The 17,092-nt window shown below is 42.1% G+C and overlaps 1 protein-coding gene across 1 annotated transcript; it reads left to right on the top strand.

Moving 5' to 3' along the window:
• The first annotated feature begins 276 nt into the window (after window positions 1–276).
• On the top strand, window positions 277–16,664 carry LOC106564702 (sodium/potassium/calcium exchanger 3). The gene is made up of 12 exons (XM_082959543.1): window positions 277–399; window positions 1,928–2,002; window positions 5,738–5,763; window positions 5,987–6,040; window positions 6,266–6,399; window positions 10,080–10,240; window positions 10,516–10,789; window positions 11,008–11,174; window positions 11,325–11,439; window positions 11,602–11,714; window positions 11,815–11,880; window positions 12,125–16,664. The coding sequence occupies exons 1-12, from the start codon at window positions 277–279 to the stop codon at window positions 12,275–12,277; spliced, it is 1,461 nt and encodes a 486-aa protein (XP_082815669.1). The 3' UTR covers window positions 12,278–16,664.
• Window positions 16,665–17,092: the final 428 nt, after the last annotated feature.

The following is a 17,092-nucleotide window of genomic DNA, read 5'->3' as shown; positions in this document are numbered from 1 at the left end:
TTAACCCTTTGACGTGGCTGAGCTGTTTATATGTGTTGTGACAGCCGGGGGCAGTTGTTTGATCCCACTGTCAATGTATCACATCCAGTCATCCAGGGCCACTACACACACACACACACACACACACACACACACACACACACACACACGCAGAGGACACACACACACACACAAACACACACACAGCGCCGCTAAGACTATAGACGTCAGAATCTGTCGGAGTAGACTGCATGTTACACAACGACAAAGCAAAGTGCCGTGTCATACTGTGTGTACATGTGTGTCCCCGCCGCAGGGGTCTTCATCACTAAAGGAGATGTGGGTGTGGGGACCATTGTGGGATCAGCGGTCTTCAACATCCTCTGCATCATCGGAGTGTGTGGAATCTTTGCTGGCCAGGTATCATGTCATACTGTTATATCATATTAGAAAAACATGGTCCCTGAATGAGTTCTTGGTATTTTAACTTGCTTGTATTTCTCAATACAGCGCAGCACATACACATACATATATCTACAGAATACAGATTTATAGATATACATGAAAATCGAATCAAATTTATTTGTCACATGCGCCGAATACAACAGGTGTAGACTTTAAAGTGAAATGCTTACTTACAAGCCCTTAACCAACAATGCAGTTTTAAGAAAATACAAAAAAATTAAAAGTAAGAGATAAGAAGCCTCTTGGACCTAATGTAGGCTACATACAGTGTCCATATCTATTGTCCAAGAATATCCATAACAACAACATGTATTCTCCATACTGTATACAAAGTGAGTACATGTACATTTGCACGTACAGTACACCATATATAATGATTATGAACTGACCACAGTTACAGTATCACATCTGTAGCCTGCCTTACTGGCCTACTGTAATATTTATTCTCCCTGTCCAGATCCCTGCACCATGCCGTGCCAAGCCTGGATCCAACATGAGATATTCCCTGATGACATAACATTTACATGATAGAGTGCAGCCGTAGTGATTTGATCTCAGATTGTCCATTATGTAAGGAAGTAAAGGCCTACTACCAGGAAACAATGTATTACTGTAAAGTCAGCTTAATACTCCTAGGAAACAGTGTATTACTGTAAAGTCATCTTAATACTACTAGGAAACAGTGTATTACTGTAACGCCATCTTAATACTGATAGGAAACCGTGTATTACTGTAAAGTCATCTTAATACTGCCAGGAATACAGTGTATTACTGTAAAGTCATCTTAATACGGCCAGGAATACAGTGTATTACTGTAAAGTCATCTTAATACTCCTCACTATTGTTGATCTAGTAGAGATCAGTTTGTACCATCTTGCTAGCTCGTACGGTCTATTGTGGCTATACAGCAAATACAGATCTGGGACCAGACTTTGGCGACGTGTTTCTCATAGGAAGACATGATGTGCTTCACAGTTTGGATAGCCTGATCCCAGATCTGTTGGTGCTGTCTAGCATGACATGACTGTAGGAGTTTTCTCTACAGCACAAACAGATCTGGGACCAGGCTAGGGCTTGACTGTGTTTCTCTAAGGAAGATATGTGTTTCAACTGTAGTAGTGTGTGTGTGGGTTGATTTGCATGCTAAATCCAGGCTCTATAACGCATTAGTCACTGTGTGGTTGGCTGCCTGCGCCGCATATCATTATGTAAAATCAATGGATACACCGACAACCTTTTTGGAGTAGGTGAGCACTGCCTGCTTGTCCTTTGTACGTAGTGGGATCTATTCAGGTCAACTCAAGAGCTCTTCGTGTATCTCGGTATGCTTGTGAGGGAGCTGGAGCTATAATCGTTATTGTTGCGCCGAACCGCCGGCAATATAAAGTGCTATCATTAGGGTATGCTTGACTGCAGTTAATCAGTGTGATAATGCTGTGTCTTTTGTTTGTGTCCTGTTTGTCTTCTCTCCGTCTGTCTTTAGGCTGTGAAGCTCTCCCATTGGACACTACTCAGAGACTCTGCCTACTACACGCTCTCTATCGCAGCCCTCATTGCAGTAAGTGGCCAAACACACACACACGCGCATGCACGGATACACACACAAGCAGCTTGCCAACACCTGAGTTCTCCCTGCGTTACAAAGAGCGAGAGAGAGAGAGAGACAGAGAGAGGAAGAAAGAGCGAGAGAGAGAGGTAGACATACAGACGGGTAAAGACAAGAGAGATAGAAAGACAGAGAGACAGAGACAGAACCTCAGCTGGACCAGTCTGTCTGAGAGAGAGTTTAGCTCGAGACAGAACATCAGCTGGACCAGTCTGTCTGATAGAGAGAGTTTAGCTCGAGACAGAACATCAGCTGGACCAGTCTGTCTGAGAACCCTGCTCTGATGTGCAGACAGACTCATCACGCATCACTCCTCCCAATTAACACAACACTGGGTCTGACTGACGTAGATAAAGGACAACTGCACTGAACTGACCCTCCATACACGGTGTTATTATAATGCAGGTTGACGTTTATTGTCATGAATGCTGCAGAACTGAGCGATGTCTGCATGGGACAGATGGACATTTACTGGGGGGGGGGGGGGGGGGTCCAAAATCAGGGAGGGTTGTCAAACTTTTTTCTTTTGGCTTTTGGGAGGGTAGTGGGTTTTTTCCCTGGTTTTACATTCCCTCTTCTGCTCGTATTTTCCCTATAACAACGGCTTGACTTACTTTTGATATTAACCTAATAAAGTTTAAAAGCATTTGTGAAGGTTTGGTTTGGCTATTATTAAGCTTTTGCTACTGCCGGCCTATGATATGAAGGCAGTGCGTCACATCCCTACGACTGACTTGAGCTGAGGAAGTCTGTTTCAGGCCTACCAGAGTTACTCCTATAATCTAATGCTTATCTTTATACATAATAGTCTGATCTAAAATGTACGAATTAGCCCCCTTCTGTACGCCTATATCTGAATAGCAGACGCAGTAGCCATCGGACATGAAGAAATGCATGTCGGTGTCATAGCATGCTACGGCATATCTCTATCTCTCTGGGGATAGGCCTAAGCTTCTCTTCCTTTATATAGGCTATATATATTTATTTATTAAGGTATTTATATCATACAGTGGACACCTAAGTCTAATGGCCGATGCATGCAATGCCCTGATACATTTAGAGCTCAAATCTCTGACCATGAGGTGGACAAATATTATTTTAGGAATTAGCCTAAAAACCAATAAATAAATAGGCTCTAAAGTTTTGCATAGGAATAGTGTTTTTTTTGTCATTTGTTATTGCTGTTTTTAAGGACACGTAAATGTGCCTCATTTGGCCAACATTCCTTGTTTATTGACGGCGCCAGGTCGGATCTGAAAATCTTCTCTGTCATGTTGTCCGGCGCCAAATTTTCCCAAAGGAAACTGAAATGGCATATTGTTTTTATGAATATTTTAGAATATTTGCATGGAAATCTGTCACCAATTGGATGGAAACCTAGCTAAAGTCACCCACTGCATGTTGCAGGGATATGGACAGGGAGAGTACATGTTACAGTAGGCCAGTAAGGCAGGCTATGTCTGTACAGATGTTCGCTAGTCCAGTATCACTTTGATTATGCCTGCACATCATGGTTCACCAGCAGCCCCAAACATCTAAAGAATAAGCTAGCAGCCGAACAAGCTTGTAAGAATTGTACTTAAACTCCCTCCTCATACTAATCTGAAGGTTGATCATTTTTCATCTCCATCTATTTAATTGTATATGTGTTTATGTAAAAATAGGGACCATAATGGAAATAAGTCCCTGACTTTATTGTGCAATCCCGCTCACTTTAAAAAAATATTTGTGTATATACAGTTGTAGTTGGAAGTTTACATACACTTGGGTTGGAGTCATTAAAACTTGTTTTTCAAAGTTGTGGCAAAATGGCTTTAGGACAACAAAGTCAAGGTATTGGAGTGGCCATCACAAAGCCCTGACCTCAATCCTATAGAAAATCTGTGGGCAGAACTGAAAAAGCGTGTGCGAGCAATGAGGCCTACAAACCTGACTCAGTTACACCAGCTGTGTCAGGAGGAATGGACCAAAATTCACCCAACCTATTGTGGGAACCTTGTGGCCTTCCACACTTTTTACGTTCATCTCTAGGAGACAGAACGCGTCTCCTTCCTGAGCGGTATGACAGCTGCGTGGTCCAATGGTGTTTATACTTGCGTACTATTGTTTGTTCAGATGAACGTGGTACCTCCAGGCGTTTGGAAATTGCTCCCAAGGATGAACCAGACTTGTGGAGGTCTACAATTTGTTTTCTGAGGTCTTGGCTGATTTCTTTTGATTTTCCCATGATGTCAAGCAAAGAGGCACTGAGTTTGAAGGTAGGCCTTGAAATACATTGACAGGTACACCTGAAATTGACTCAAATGATGTCAATTAGCCTATCAGAAGCTTCTAAAGCCATGACACCATTTTCTGGAATTTCCCAAGCTGTTTAAAGGCACAGTCAACTTCGTGTATGTAAACTTCTGACCCACTGGAATTGTGATACAGTGAATTAGAAGTGAAATAATCTGTCTGTAAACAATTGTTGGAAAAATTACTTGTGTCATGCACAAAGTAGATGTCCTAACCCGACTTGCCAAAACTATAGTTTGTTAACAAGAAATTTGTGGAGTGGTTGAAAAATGAGTTTTAATGACTCCAACCTAAGTGTATGTAAACTTCTGACTTCAACTGTATTTATTTAATTATAAATATGGCATAAAAATGTTGAAAATCTGATTTCCCTTTAGCTGATCATTGTCTGCAGCCATCTCTGATCGTGGTGTAATGAAACAAGCAGGGAGAGTGAGCTCATTTATGGTGGTCGGCGAACCCTCAACCTTCTGGCCCGTAGCCCTGCATGGCATTGACTGTGCCACAAAAGCTTAAGTGGCAATGTCGATATCCAGGTTTATAAACACATGGTCGCTACAGTTATTGTTATCTTTGGTTGTACATATTATTTAGAGTTAATTTTATGAGGGGGGAGGGTGTTCAATTTATTTTACAGTACAATGGGAGGGTCTTAATTTAATGTTAGGGATTAGGGTTAGCGATGTGGTTAGGGTTAGGTTTAAAATCAGATTTTATGACTTTGTGACTGGGCCAGATAGTGACCACTCTGCAGAGCTGCCTCCAGTCTTCCCTGTGGCTCAGTTGGTAGAGCATGGTGTTTGCAACGCCAGCATGGTGTGTGCAATGCCAGGGTTGTGGGTTCGATTCCCACGGGGGGCCAGTACAAAAAAAAAAGTGTGAAATGAAATGTATGCATTCACTACTGTAAGTTGCTCTGGATAAGAGCGTCTGCTAAATGACCCAAAAAATTTAATAAAATAAATGTAAAGATTCATGACAATAAATACCAACCTGCTATTATAACATGCCTTTGACTCTACAGTCTGGATAATAGTAGTATGAAATGCCAATGACTCACAGGATAATCTTCAGTTCTGGGTATATATTAGCCTTATAGCATGAAGCATGATGACACAGCACATACATCCACACGAGTCATTGCAGAAAGAGAAGTACTGTATTTTTCCACTTGACATTGGCTAAGTTAGACTGCAATGAATCAGATGTTGAATAACAGGTCTATTTGTCCTGGTTCTGTCATGGAGGAAAGTTCTGGAGTTGGCGTACCCTCTGGTGGTCAAGATAGACATAGCATTGCTTTAATAATCAGTACTGGAAATGCAGGGAGATTGTGTTATTACGTCTCTCCCTTTCCCTAAATATTATCAATCTCTCTCTTTCTCCTCACAGTTTATCTACGACGGGGAGGTTACATGGTATGTAAAAATGTATTTCTCTTGATATTCAGTTGGTTGATAATCAGTTGATAAGTCTCTCCACTGGTGTATTTTGAATAGATTCTCCTGTGCTCGTCTTAACTGTATGTGTGATGTGTGCTGGGGGTGGGGGGGGCTGCTCTGCGAACAGAGCAGAAGACACACTTCCGTTGTTCGCATGGACAATAAAGTTGGACTCATTCTATTCTATATTGTATTCAAGGTGGGAGTCTCTAGTCCTGAACGTGATGTACCTCTTCTACATTTTAATCATGAAGTGAGTATGAGCATCATCTGGCGGTCACATCATCAGACACACGAACACACACACACTTCCCATCTGGACCAAGAGCTATTCAGTCATTTAGGTACTGTACATTCAGAGGCTAGTGTATCACACTGTTTACTCACAGGAAAGTCTGCATACTTTTGTAAACTCTTGTATACTTTCTACTCAATTGTCATTGTCTCTGAACTGAATTTTCATCACTTGTGTATGTAGGTTTAACGGCAGAGCGAGGCGCTACTTTGACCGGCGGAAGAAGAGCTCCGTGAGTCTGGCCAACGGTCTGACGGGTAGCACTGACCTGGAGGACGTCGTCACCTGTGACGCCACCGCCGTCCTGCTCAAGAAAGGTACCTACTCTGGTGGCACACAGATATGACATCACATTATCAGGCTTCTGTGGGGCAACACTTTATTTGGATAGTACATCTACAGACTATCACTAACCTTTCAACTAACTATCTACTAATCTTTACCCTTTACCCTAACTCTTATTCTAAACCTAACCATAACCTTAGCAAGCAGTTGCTTATCAACAGATAGTTTGTTGATGGTATGAGTATCTGAACTATCCAAATAAACTGTGACCTTCTGTGGTACAATGCAGAGAAATACAGTTTACCTCAAAATTATTTTGATAGTTGTGGTGGTTCCACTGAATTTTTTTATTTTTTATTTCACCTTTATTTAACCAGGTAGGCTAGTTGAGAACAAGTTCTCATTTGCAACTGCGACCTGGCCAAGATAAAGCATAGCAATTCGACACATACAACAACACAGAGTTACACATGGAATAAACAAAACATACAGTCAATAATACAGTAGAACAAAATAAAACAAAAAGTCTATATACAGTGAGTGCAAATGAGGTAAGTTAAGGCAATAAATAGGCCATGGTGGCGAAGTAATTACAATATAGCAATTAAACACTGGAATGGTAGATGTGCAGAAGATGAATGTGCAAGTAGAGATACTGGAGTGCAAAGGAGCAAGATAAATAAATACAGTATGGGGATGAGGTAGGTAGATAGATGGGCTGTTTACAGATGGGCTATGTACAGGTGCAGTGATCTGTGAGCTGCTCTGACAGCTGATGCTTAAAGCTAGTGAGGGAGATATGAGTCTCCAGCTTCAGAGATTTTTGCAGTTCGTTCCAGTCATTGGCAGCAGTGAACTGGAAGGAAAGGCGGTCAAATGAGGAATTGGCTTTGGGGGTGACCAGTGAGATATACCTACTGGAGTGCATGCTACGAGTAGGTGCTGCTATGGTGACCAGTGAGCTGAGATAAGGCGGGGCTTTACCTAGCAGAGACTTGTAGATAACCTGTAGCCAGTGGCTTTGGCGACGAGTATGAAGCGAGGGCCAACCAATGAGAGCGTACAGGTCGGAATGGTGGGTAGTGTATGGGGCTTTGGTGACAAAACGGATGGCACTGTGATAGACTGCATCCAGTTTGTTGAGTAGAGGGTTGGAGGCTATTTTATAGATGACATCACCGAAGTCGAGGATCGGTAGGATGGTCAGTTTTACGAAGCTGTGTTTGGCAGTATGAGTGAAGGATGCTTTGTTGCGATATAGGAAGCCGATTCTAGATTTAATTTTGGATTGGAGATGCTTAATGTGAGTCTGGAAGGAGAGTTTACAGTCTAACCAGACACCCAGGGAATTTGTAGTTGTCCACGTATTCTAAGTCAGAGCCGTCCAGAGTAGTGATGCTGGACGGGTGAGCAGGTGCGGGCAGTGATCGATTGAATAGCATGCATTTAGTTTTACCTGCATTTAAGAGCAGTTGGAGGCCACGGAAGGAGAGTTGTATGGCATTGAAGCTCATCTGGAGGTTAGTTAACACAGTGTCCAAAGAGGGGCCAGAAGTATACAGAATGGTGTCATCTGCGTAGAGGTGGATCAGAGAATCACCAGCAGCAAGAGCAACATCATTGATGTATACAGAGAAGAGAGTCGGCCCGAGAATTGAACCCTGTGGCACACCCGTAGAGACTGTCCGGACAACAGGCCCTCCGATTTGACACACTGAACTCTATCAAAGAAGTAGTTGGTAAACCAGGCGTGGCAATCATTTGAGAAACCAAGACTGTCGAGTCTGCCAATAAGAATGTGGTGATTGACAGAGTCGAAAGCCTTGGCCAGGTCAATGAATACGGCTGCACAGTAATGTCTCTTATCGATGGCGGTTATGATGTCGTTTAGGACCTTGAGCGTGGCTGAGATGCACCCATGACCAGCTCTGAAACCAGATTGCATAGCGGAGGTACGGTGGGATTCGAAATGGTCGGTAATCTGTTTGTTAACTTGGCTTTCGAAGACCTTAGAAAGACAGGGTAGGATAGATATAGGTCTGTAGCAGTTTGGGTCTAGAGTGTCACCCCCTTTGAAGAGGGGGATGACCGCTGCAGCTTTCCAATCTTTGGGAATCTCAGACGACACGAAAGAGAGGTTGAACAGGCTAGTAATAGGGGTTGCAACAATTTCGGCAGTTAATTTTAGAAAGAGAGGGTCCAGATTGTCTAGCCTGGCTGATTTGTATGGGTCCAGATTTTGCAGCTCTTTCAGAACATCAGCTATCTGAATTTGGGTGAAGGAGAAATGGTGGGGGCTTTGGCGGGTTGCTGTGGAGGGTGCCGGGCAGTTGACTGGGGTAGGGGTAGCCAGGTGGAAAGCATGGCCAGCCGTAGAGAAATGCTTATTGAAATTCTCAATTATAGTGGATTTATCAGTGGTAACAATGTTTCCTAGCCTCAGAGCAGTGGGCAGCTGGGAGGAGGTTCTCTTATTCTCCATGGACTTTACAGTGTCCCAGAACTTTTTTTTGTTAGTACTACAGGATGCAAATTTCTGTTTGAAAAAGCTAGCCTTAGCTTTTCTAACTTCCTGTGTATATTTGTTCCTAATTTCCCTGAAAAGTTGCATATCACTGCGGCTATTCGATGCTAATGCAGAACACCACAGGATGTTTTTGTGCTGGTCAAGGGCAGACAGGTCTGGAGTGAACCAAGGACTATATCTATTCCTAGTTCAACATTTTTTGAGTGGGGCATGCTTATTTAAGATGGTGAGGAAGGCACTTTTAAAGAATAGCCAGGCATCATCTACTGACGGGATGAGGTCAGTAGATGTATTCCAGGATACCCCGGCCAGGTCGATTAGAAAGGCCCGCTCGCAGAAGTGTTTTAGGGAGCGTTTGACAGTGATGAGGGGTGGTCGTTTGGTCGCAGACCCATTACGGATGCAGGCAATGAGGCAGTGATCGCTGAGATCTTGATTGAAAACAGCAGAGGTGTATTTGGAGGGCGAGTTAGTTAGGATGACATCTATGAGGGTGCCCGTGTTTACGGATTTGGGGTTGTACCTGGTAGATTCATTGATAATTTGTGTGAGATTGAGGGCATCAAGCTTAGATTGTAGGATGGCCGGGGTGTTAAGCATGTCCCAGTTTAGGTCACCTAGTAGCACGAGCTCAGATGATAGATGGTGATGAAAAAGGAACTATTGTAGTATCTCAGTTTCAGTTACTTCGGGATTTTGGCGAGGCCCTTTATCAACTTCCCCTGAGTCAGATGAATTCATGGATACCATTTTTATGTCTCTGCGTCCAGTTTGAAGGAAGTTGCTAACTAGTGCTAGCGCAATTGCTAACTACTGTTAGCTCATTGCGCTATCGCTAGTTAGCATTGGCTCGTAAAACTACCTCCAACTTCCTTCATACTGGACACAGTTCATCTGACTCTGGGGAAGTCGATAAAGGGCTTCATTGCCGCAAATCCTGAAGAATCCATTTAAGGCACTCAGTGGAAGGTACACACGTGTATGTATGAGTTTCTTGTGTCACCAGTCTGTTAGTGATAACAGTAGCCATTTTGTGACTGTAACCATAGCTAACTTCCAGTGTAAGCCCAGTCTGCTGATGGTGGATGAGCTACTGTCAGCCTACCCCCACCAGCTGTCCTTCTCTCATTGATAAACTATTAGAGAAGTAGTAACCAAGCGGCCATTTTGTGTCTGTCCCCATAGCTAACTTCCAGTGTAAGCCCAGTGTGCTGATGGTGGATGAGCTACTGTCAGCCTACCCCCACCAGCTGTCCTTCTCTGAGGCTGGCATGAGGATCATGATCACCAGTCACTTCTCCCCCAGGACACGATTAGCCATGGCTTCACGCATGCTCATCAATGAGGTAAGATTAGGGTAACACAGACACTCACACATACACATGTACTATATGAATTTTACATTTACACCCCACCCTCCACACACGTCTGTTTACACACACACACACACACACACACACACACACACACACACACACACACACACACACACACGATACACATGTACTGTATGAATTTGACATTTACACCCCACCCTCCACACACACATGTCTGTACACACACACACACACACACACTCTATCTCTCTCATTGACTCAGTATTGTGTGTGTGTGTGTGCAGAGACAGAGGGTGATCAACACCAGTGAGACCAGGGTCAACCAACACATCACCAACGGAGACTCAGACTCTGCAGCCGCCAGGGCTCTGGAGAGGCGGGGTCTGGAGAACGGCAGGACGGGCGGGGCCGAGAGAGGGCTGAACGGGAGATGCATAGGTCAGGGGGTGCTGGAGTCGGGGAATGAGACGGAAAACGAGAACGAGAATAATGAGAACGACGGAGGTGAGGAGGAAGAGGATGAGAACGAAGGACCTCTGGTCCCTCACAGACCACCAGGTGTGTGATCATGTTATATGTCTATTTTCTTTATTCTATGTTTTACATATTTCAATTCACTGATGCTAATTTTCTCTCTTCCAATCCCTTTCTCTTTCTGCCTCTCTCTCTCTCTCTCTCTGTTTCTGTCTCGTTTCTCTCTCTCTCAATTCAATTATAAAAAATATTTGTAAAATTATCTCTCTCTCTCCCTCTCTCTCTCTGTCCCTTTCCTCCAGCGGGTGTGTGTAACAAGATGAAGTGGCTGCTGTGCTGGCCTCTGTGCCTGCTCCTCTTCTTCACCATCCCGAACTGTGCCAAGCCACGCTGGGAGAGATGGTTCATGGTCTCCTTCGTCACCTCCACCATGTGGATAGCTGGCTTCTCCTACATTATGGTCTGGATGGTGAGTTCTTATTTAACCTTTATTTACTAAATGTCATATTATCCTTGGCTCCAGCTGTCCTCTCAAACGGGACTACAGTGTTGAGGTCTGGTATATTGTCTTGCAGAAAAATGCTGTGTGTGACGGTTGCTATGTTGTCATTTACTATAGGTGACTGTGATTGGGTACACGCTTGGCATCCCTGATGTCATCATGGGCATCACGTTCCTGGCGGCGGGGACTAGTGTTCCAGACTGCATGGCCAGCCTCATCGTGGCACGCCAAGGTACTGTAGGGAGAGAGACACACAGAGACCACTCCGTCAAAATCAACTCCACAACACTTGTCTTTTATGAGGTTACACAGAGCTGTTGAACTACGGTACTGCACACACCAAGTACGGTGTTATAATACAATGTATTACGATAGATTTCTCTCTTCTGTCTAGGTCTGGGAGACATGGCCATCTCTAACTCTATTGGCAGCAATGTGTTTGATATTCTGGTGGGCCTTGGCCTGCCCTGGCTTTTACAGACCCTCTGCATTGACTATGGATCAACTGTGAGTATTCCTGCTATTACCCATGTTCTTTTTTTTTTTACTATTGCCCAACATTGTAGACAGGCTTAGAGCTGATCATGTGTTTCTGTGTCCTCTTCAGATCTCTCTGAACAGTAGAGGATTGATCTTCTCTGTTGCGCTGCTCTTGGCCTCAGTGTTCCTCACAGTGAGTACAGGCTGTACTCGGATCAGCCTAACCCCAATACTAGCTTCAACTTTATTTTAAAACAACTGTCTATAAACCAGTGTGTTGTGCTAATGTTTTCACCTGTAACCTACCTAGAATAACTCCAACAACCTATCGCTCTCTATGGTCTATCTATGAAACACACAGAAATGTAGTGTACTATATTAACGCAAAATCAAATCTAATCTCTCCTTTCCCTCCTCCTCTCTTCCTCTGTCCTCAGGTGCTGGGCGTCCACTTAAACAAATGGACTCTGGACCGTCGACTGGGTCTGACCTGTCTCCTCATGTACGCAGTCTTCGTCTGTTTCTCCGTCCTCATCGAGTTCAACGTCTTCATCTTCGTCAACCTGCCCATGTGTCGCGAGATCCTCTGATCCTTGTACTCTTCCTCCTCCTCTTCCTCCTGCTTTCGCTATCGGAGGATGTCTTTGCCACAGGTCTTTGCTCCCTGTCTGCTCGCCCCACCCTCGAGTGGATTTTTGTCTTGAAATAATAGTTGTTTAATTTATCTTTGGTGCAATACAAGCAAAAGATGAACAGAGATTTTGTGTTCGTCTGGTTTTGGCTGGAGAAGAGAAGACGTAAGAGAAAGTCCCATTGGAACATGATGAGGTCCAAGGTCAACTGAACAGGAAGTAGTAGTGACTGCTTCCTGTTAGCTTTCTGTTGCCAGGTAAACTGAAGACATTGGTTTGGATAAACTAAACTGTATTATCATCGACGTCGATGTATAAGCTGCTAACTGACTGAGAGAAAATGATTGGCTAACGGCGATTGATAGCCAATAGGATTGTGTTATTTTCTTACTCTTTGTACATGTTTGGATATAAATATTATACATATTGTTTAAGGTGTTTTAAGTTAAGATGGATGTGCGACAGGATTCCATTTGTGCTGGCTGTAAATATTTGAAGAGAATATTGGCATGGAGAAGTTTACTGACATATCGCTCTCACTTAGACTGGTCCTGTTTTTCAACCGTTCGGTGAAGCGGCAAGAATCAAAGAAGAGGAGGAGGATATTTTTGTTTAAGCTGAGTGCACTGTAGTGACTTGACCAAACAGTGATGCTCTCATGCCAGCCATTTCTTCTCGCAAAGTGTAAGATAGCATGACATGCTAATCGCGAGTCTATTCCTTTAGCTTTGTGCTGTAAGGGAGAGTTCATATTAATCTAGTCTATTTGCAGTAAGAAATATTTATGTACAGTTTCTTTTGAGTTATTTTCTCTCCAAATATATCCAAATATATGTGGGATATAGAGTAACAGTCAAAAGTTTGGACACAGCTGCTCGTTCCAGGGTTTTTCTTTATTTTTACTATTTTATACATTGAAGAATAATAGTGAAGACATCAAAACTATGAAAAAGCACATATGGAATCATGTAGTAACCAACAAAGTGTTAAACAAATCAAAATATATTTTATATTTGAGATACTTCAAATAGCCACCGTTTGCCTTAATGACAGCTTTGCACAGTCTTGGGATTCTCTCAACCAGCTTCATGAGGTAGTTAACTGGAATGCATTACAATTAACAGGTGTGCCTTGTTAAAAGTTAATTTGTGGAATTTCTTTCCTTCCTAATGCGTTTGAGCCAATCAATTGTGTTATGACAAGGTAGGGTTGGTATACAGAAGATAGCCTTATTTGGTAAAAGACCAAGTCTATATTATGGCAAGAACAGCTCAAATAAGCAAAGAGAAACAACAGTCCATCATTACTTTAAGACATAAAGGTCAGTCAATCCGGAAAATTTCAAGAACTTTGAAAGTTTCTTCAAGTGCGGTCGCAAAAAACGTCAAGCGCTTTGATGAAACTGGCTCTCATGAGACCCGCAACAGGAAAGGAAGACCCAGAGTTTCCTCTGCTGCAGAGGATTTATTTAATTTAATTTTTTATTGCACCTTTATTTAACCAGGTAGGCTAGTTGAGAACAAGTTCTCATTTACAACTGCGACCTGGCCAAGATAAAGCAAAGCAGTGCGACACAAACAACAACACAGTTACACATGGAATAAACAAGCGTACAGTCAATAACACAAAATAAAAAAAGAGTCTATATACAGTGTGTGCAAATGGCGTGAGGAGGTAAGGCAATAAATAGGCCATAGTAGCGAAATAATTACAATTTAGCAGATTAACACTGGAGTGATAAATGAGCAGATGATGATGTGCAAGTAGAGATACTGGTGTGCAAAAGTGCAGAAAAGTAAATAAAAACAATATGGAGATGAGGTAGGTAGATTGGGTGGGCTATTTACAGATGGACAATGATGGATAAGTTCGTTAGATTTACCAGCCTCAGAAATTGCAACCCAAATAAATGCTTCACAGAGTTCAAGTAACAGACACATCTCAACACCAACTGTTCAGAGAAGACTGCATGAATCAGGCCTTCATGGTCGAATTGCTGCAAAGAAACCACTACTTAAGGACACCAATAAGAAGAAGAGACTTGCTTGGGGCAAGAAACACACGCAATGGATAGCAGACCGGTGGAAATCTGTCCTTTGGTCTGATGAGTCCAAATTTGAGATTTTTGGTTCCAACCGCCGTGTTTTTGTGAGACGCAGAATAGGTGAACGGATGATCTCTGCATGTGTGGTTCCCACCGTGAAGCTTGGAGGAGGAGGTGTGATGGTGTGGGGGTGCTTTGCTGGTAACACTGTCTGTGATTTATTTAGAATTCAAGGCACACTTAACCATAATGGCTACCACAGCATTCTGCTGAGTGATGGAGTGCTGCATCAGATGACCTGGTTTCCACAATCACCCGACCTCAACCCAATTGAGATGGTTTGGGATGAGTTGGACCGCAGAGTGAAGGAAAAGCAGCCAACAAGTGCTCAGCATATGTGGGAACTCCTTCAAGACTGTTGGAAAAGCATTCCTCATGACGCTGGTTGAGAGAATGCCAAGAGTGTGCAAAGCTGTCATCAAGGCAAAGGGTGGCTACTTTGAAGAATCTAAAATATATTTTGATTTGTTTATCACTTTTTTTGGTTGCTACATGATTCCATATGTGTTATTTCATAGTTTTGATATCTTCACTATTATTCTACAATGTAGAAAATAGTGAAAATAAAGAAAAACCCTTGAATGAGTAGGTGTGTCCAAACTTTTGACTGGTACTCTATATTTTTCCTAATTTATCCCAAAATTATTGTAAATAAGGGATATCCCTGGAGATGAAATCCAGCACCGTCACTTTATTGAACAGAGATCCGTTATATAATATGTTTCTGTTGTACAGCATCTAGTTGTATGTAACTGTAACTACTGAACTTTAGGACCCTTTTAGGCTATAGAATCTTGTACAATAGCAGAATACTTTCTACGCAATGGGTAGAATATGTTCTACTCAGTTGAGTACAACATTTCTACTTAAGGAAAATAAGTATTTTTAGAATAGTAGGTGATGTAAGAAAGTACACTGTCGAGTTAAAGCTGGATTGAAGTATGTGTGTTTGTGTTGTGTGTGTCTACACCACGCATGCGTGCAAGTATGTTTTTGTGTGTGTCTGTGGGTGGGGATGGGGGATGACCGTGGAAAATATTGTTATTGAGCAGACATAATCATGATTTATTTATTTATGGATTCATTTATTCACAGATCATGTCTGCTCTATCGGTATCAGAAGAAATGTGGATCCAGTTGTAAATGGAATGCTTTATGTTCTTCTTTCTATGTTATTGAGATTCAGTGTACCAATTATATAATCAAAATACTGGAAAACTGACTATGTTGTTTATATTTAAGAATATAGAACTTTATCATTTATAAGTTTTTATATAGTTTTTATTTCAAATATAGTATATATTGCAGCATTTGAATATTGTAAAAATGAACACTTTGGCAGATGCAGGACATGGCACATTAACTAGACTGGTTTAGCCACCAGAGGGCATTCAAGTAAGTTTCATTTGGGAGCCATTGAATTAGATTTGATATCTCTTAGTAATAACGGTGTCAGTTTCTACAGTTTCTAGCAAGCAAACCTTTCGCACTCGCACAACACATGTATTCTCAAAACAGTGCTTCTTAAACTCTTGTAATATCCCAGGCCCCGTATTCACAGAGTCTCAGAGTAGAAGTGCTAATCTAGGATCAGGTCCCAGCTGTCCAAATAATCTTATTCATTACGAGCTAACAGACGCACCTGATCCTAGATCAGCACCCCATACTCTGAAATATTTTGTGATTACAGGTTCAGGTATTCAGTTAAGGCCTCAAACCACCAACAATTGTGGATGTGTTAATGTATTTGAGCCAAAACAGTAACATATTTTGTCAACAACAGTATTGCCACTTTGTATCAGTGCTTTGTATCCACAGCATGTGTCAAAACCAAAAGTGGAGATGTGCTAATGGGGAATGTCTACTATGGCTTACTTTTATGAGGATTGCCATGGTTACCAGATTAAAGGACCAGTCCGCTATCTTTTTGATGCTTTGTAGCCACATGAATGGTCCTCAGACTCAGTGTGTTGTGTAAGTATATGTACATTTTCAATTCGGGGCAGTAAAACAATAAGATTATTGATTTTGGCACATAGAAAACAGTTTGGGTACTTTTAAGTGAATGGAAGAGGAATTTTCTGTTAGTCTGCATGTCTCTTCATAATAAGTCTAATTATTTTCGTGTGTACATTTGAATTAAGGTATTTCATGATCAAAAGGCACTGTTTTGATTCTGTTATTATACTGTTCATATCAAAAGGGAATATAGGCTATTATAAACAATGTTTAAATAACTTATGACGAGCATATTTATTTGAAAAAAATACAGTATTTAGAATGTAGGCCTACTTCCCTAATTGGTTTCAACAAGAACCAATGACATTTTACAGTCATGTCTTTGGAATTGTTTGTAAATCCTCATTTTCTTTCGTGAGGGCCTCTGGTTAACGTAGCCTCTCTTAGTACTCTGTGTTTAGGAGGGATTCGGTCATATTTTTCTCCCAGGGGCCTTCTTGCAATAAACAGATTTACATACAGTACAATAGTTTCTACATTGTTATTATTGTGATTATGTATTTTTTATTTAAGCTTTATTTATCCAGGAAAGACCCATTGAGGTCAGAAGACCTCTTTTACACCTGACAAGTGTTCGTTGGAAAATCATAAGGCTTATGGTCATAGGGTAGCTGAGTTATAAATTGTAGTGATTGTCATGTATTTGGCAC

The sequence above is a fragment of the Salmo salar genome, chromosome 12 (assembly GCF_965601325.2).
Source record: "Salmo salar chromosome 12, fSalSal1, whole genome shotgun sequence".
Classification (NCBI taxonomy): Eukaryota; Metazoa; Chordata; class Actinopteri; order Salmoniformes; family Salmonidae; genus Salmo; species Salmo salar.
Note: the sequence above shows the minus strand (reverse complement) of the source record. Positions and strands in the feature narration are given on the sequence as shown.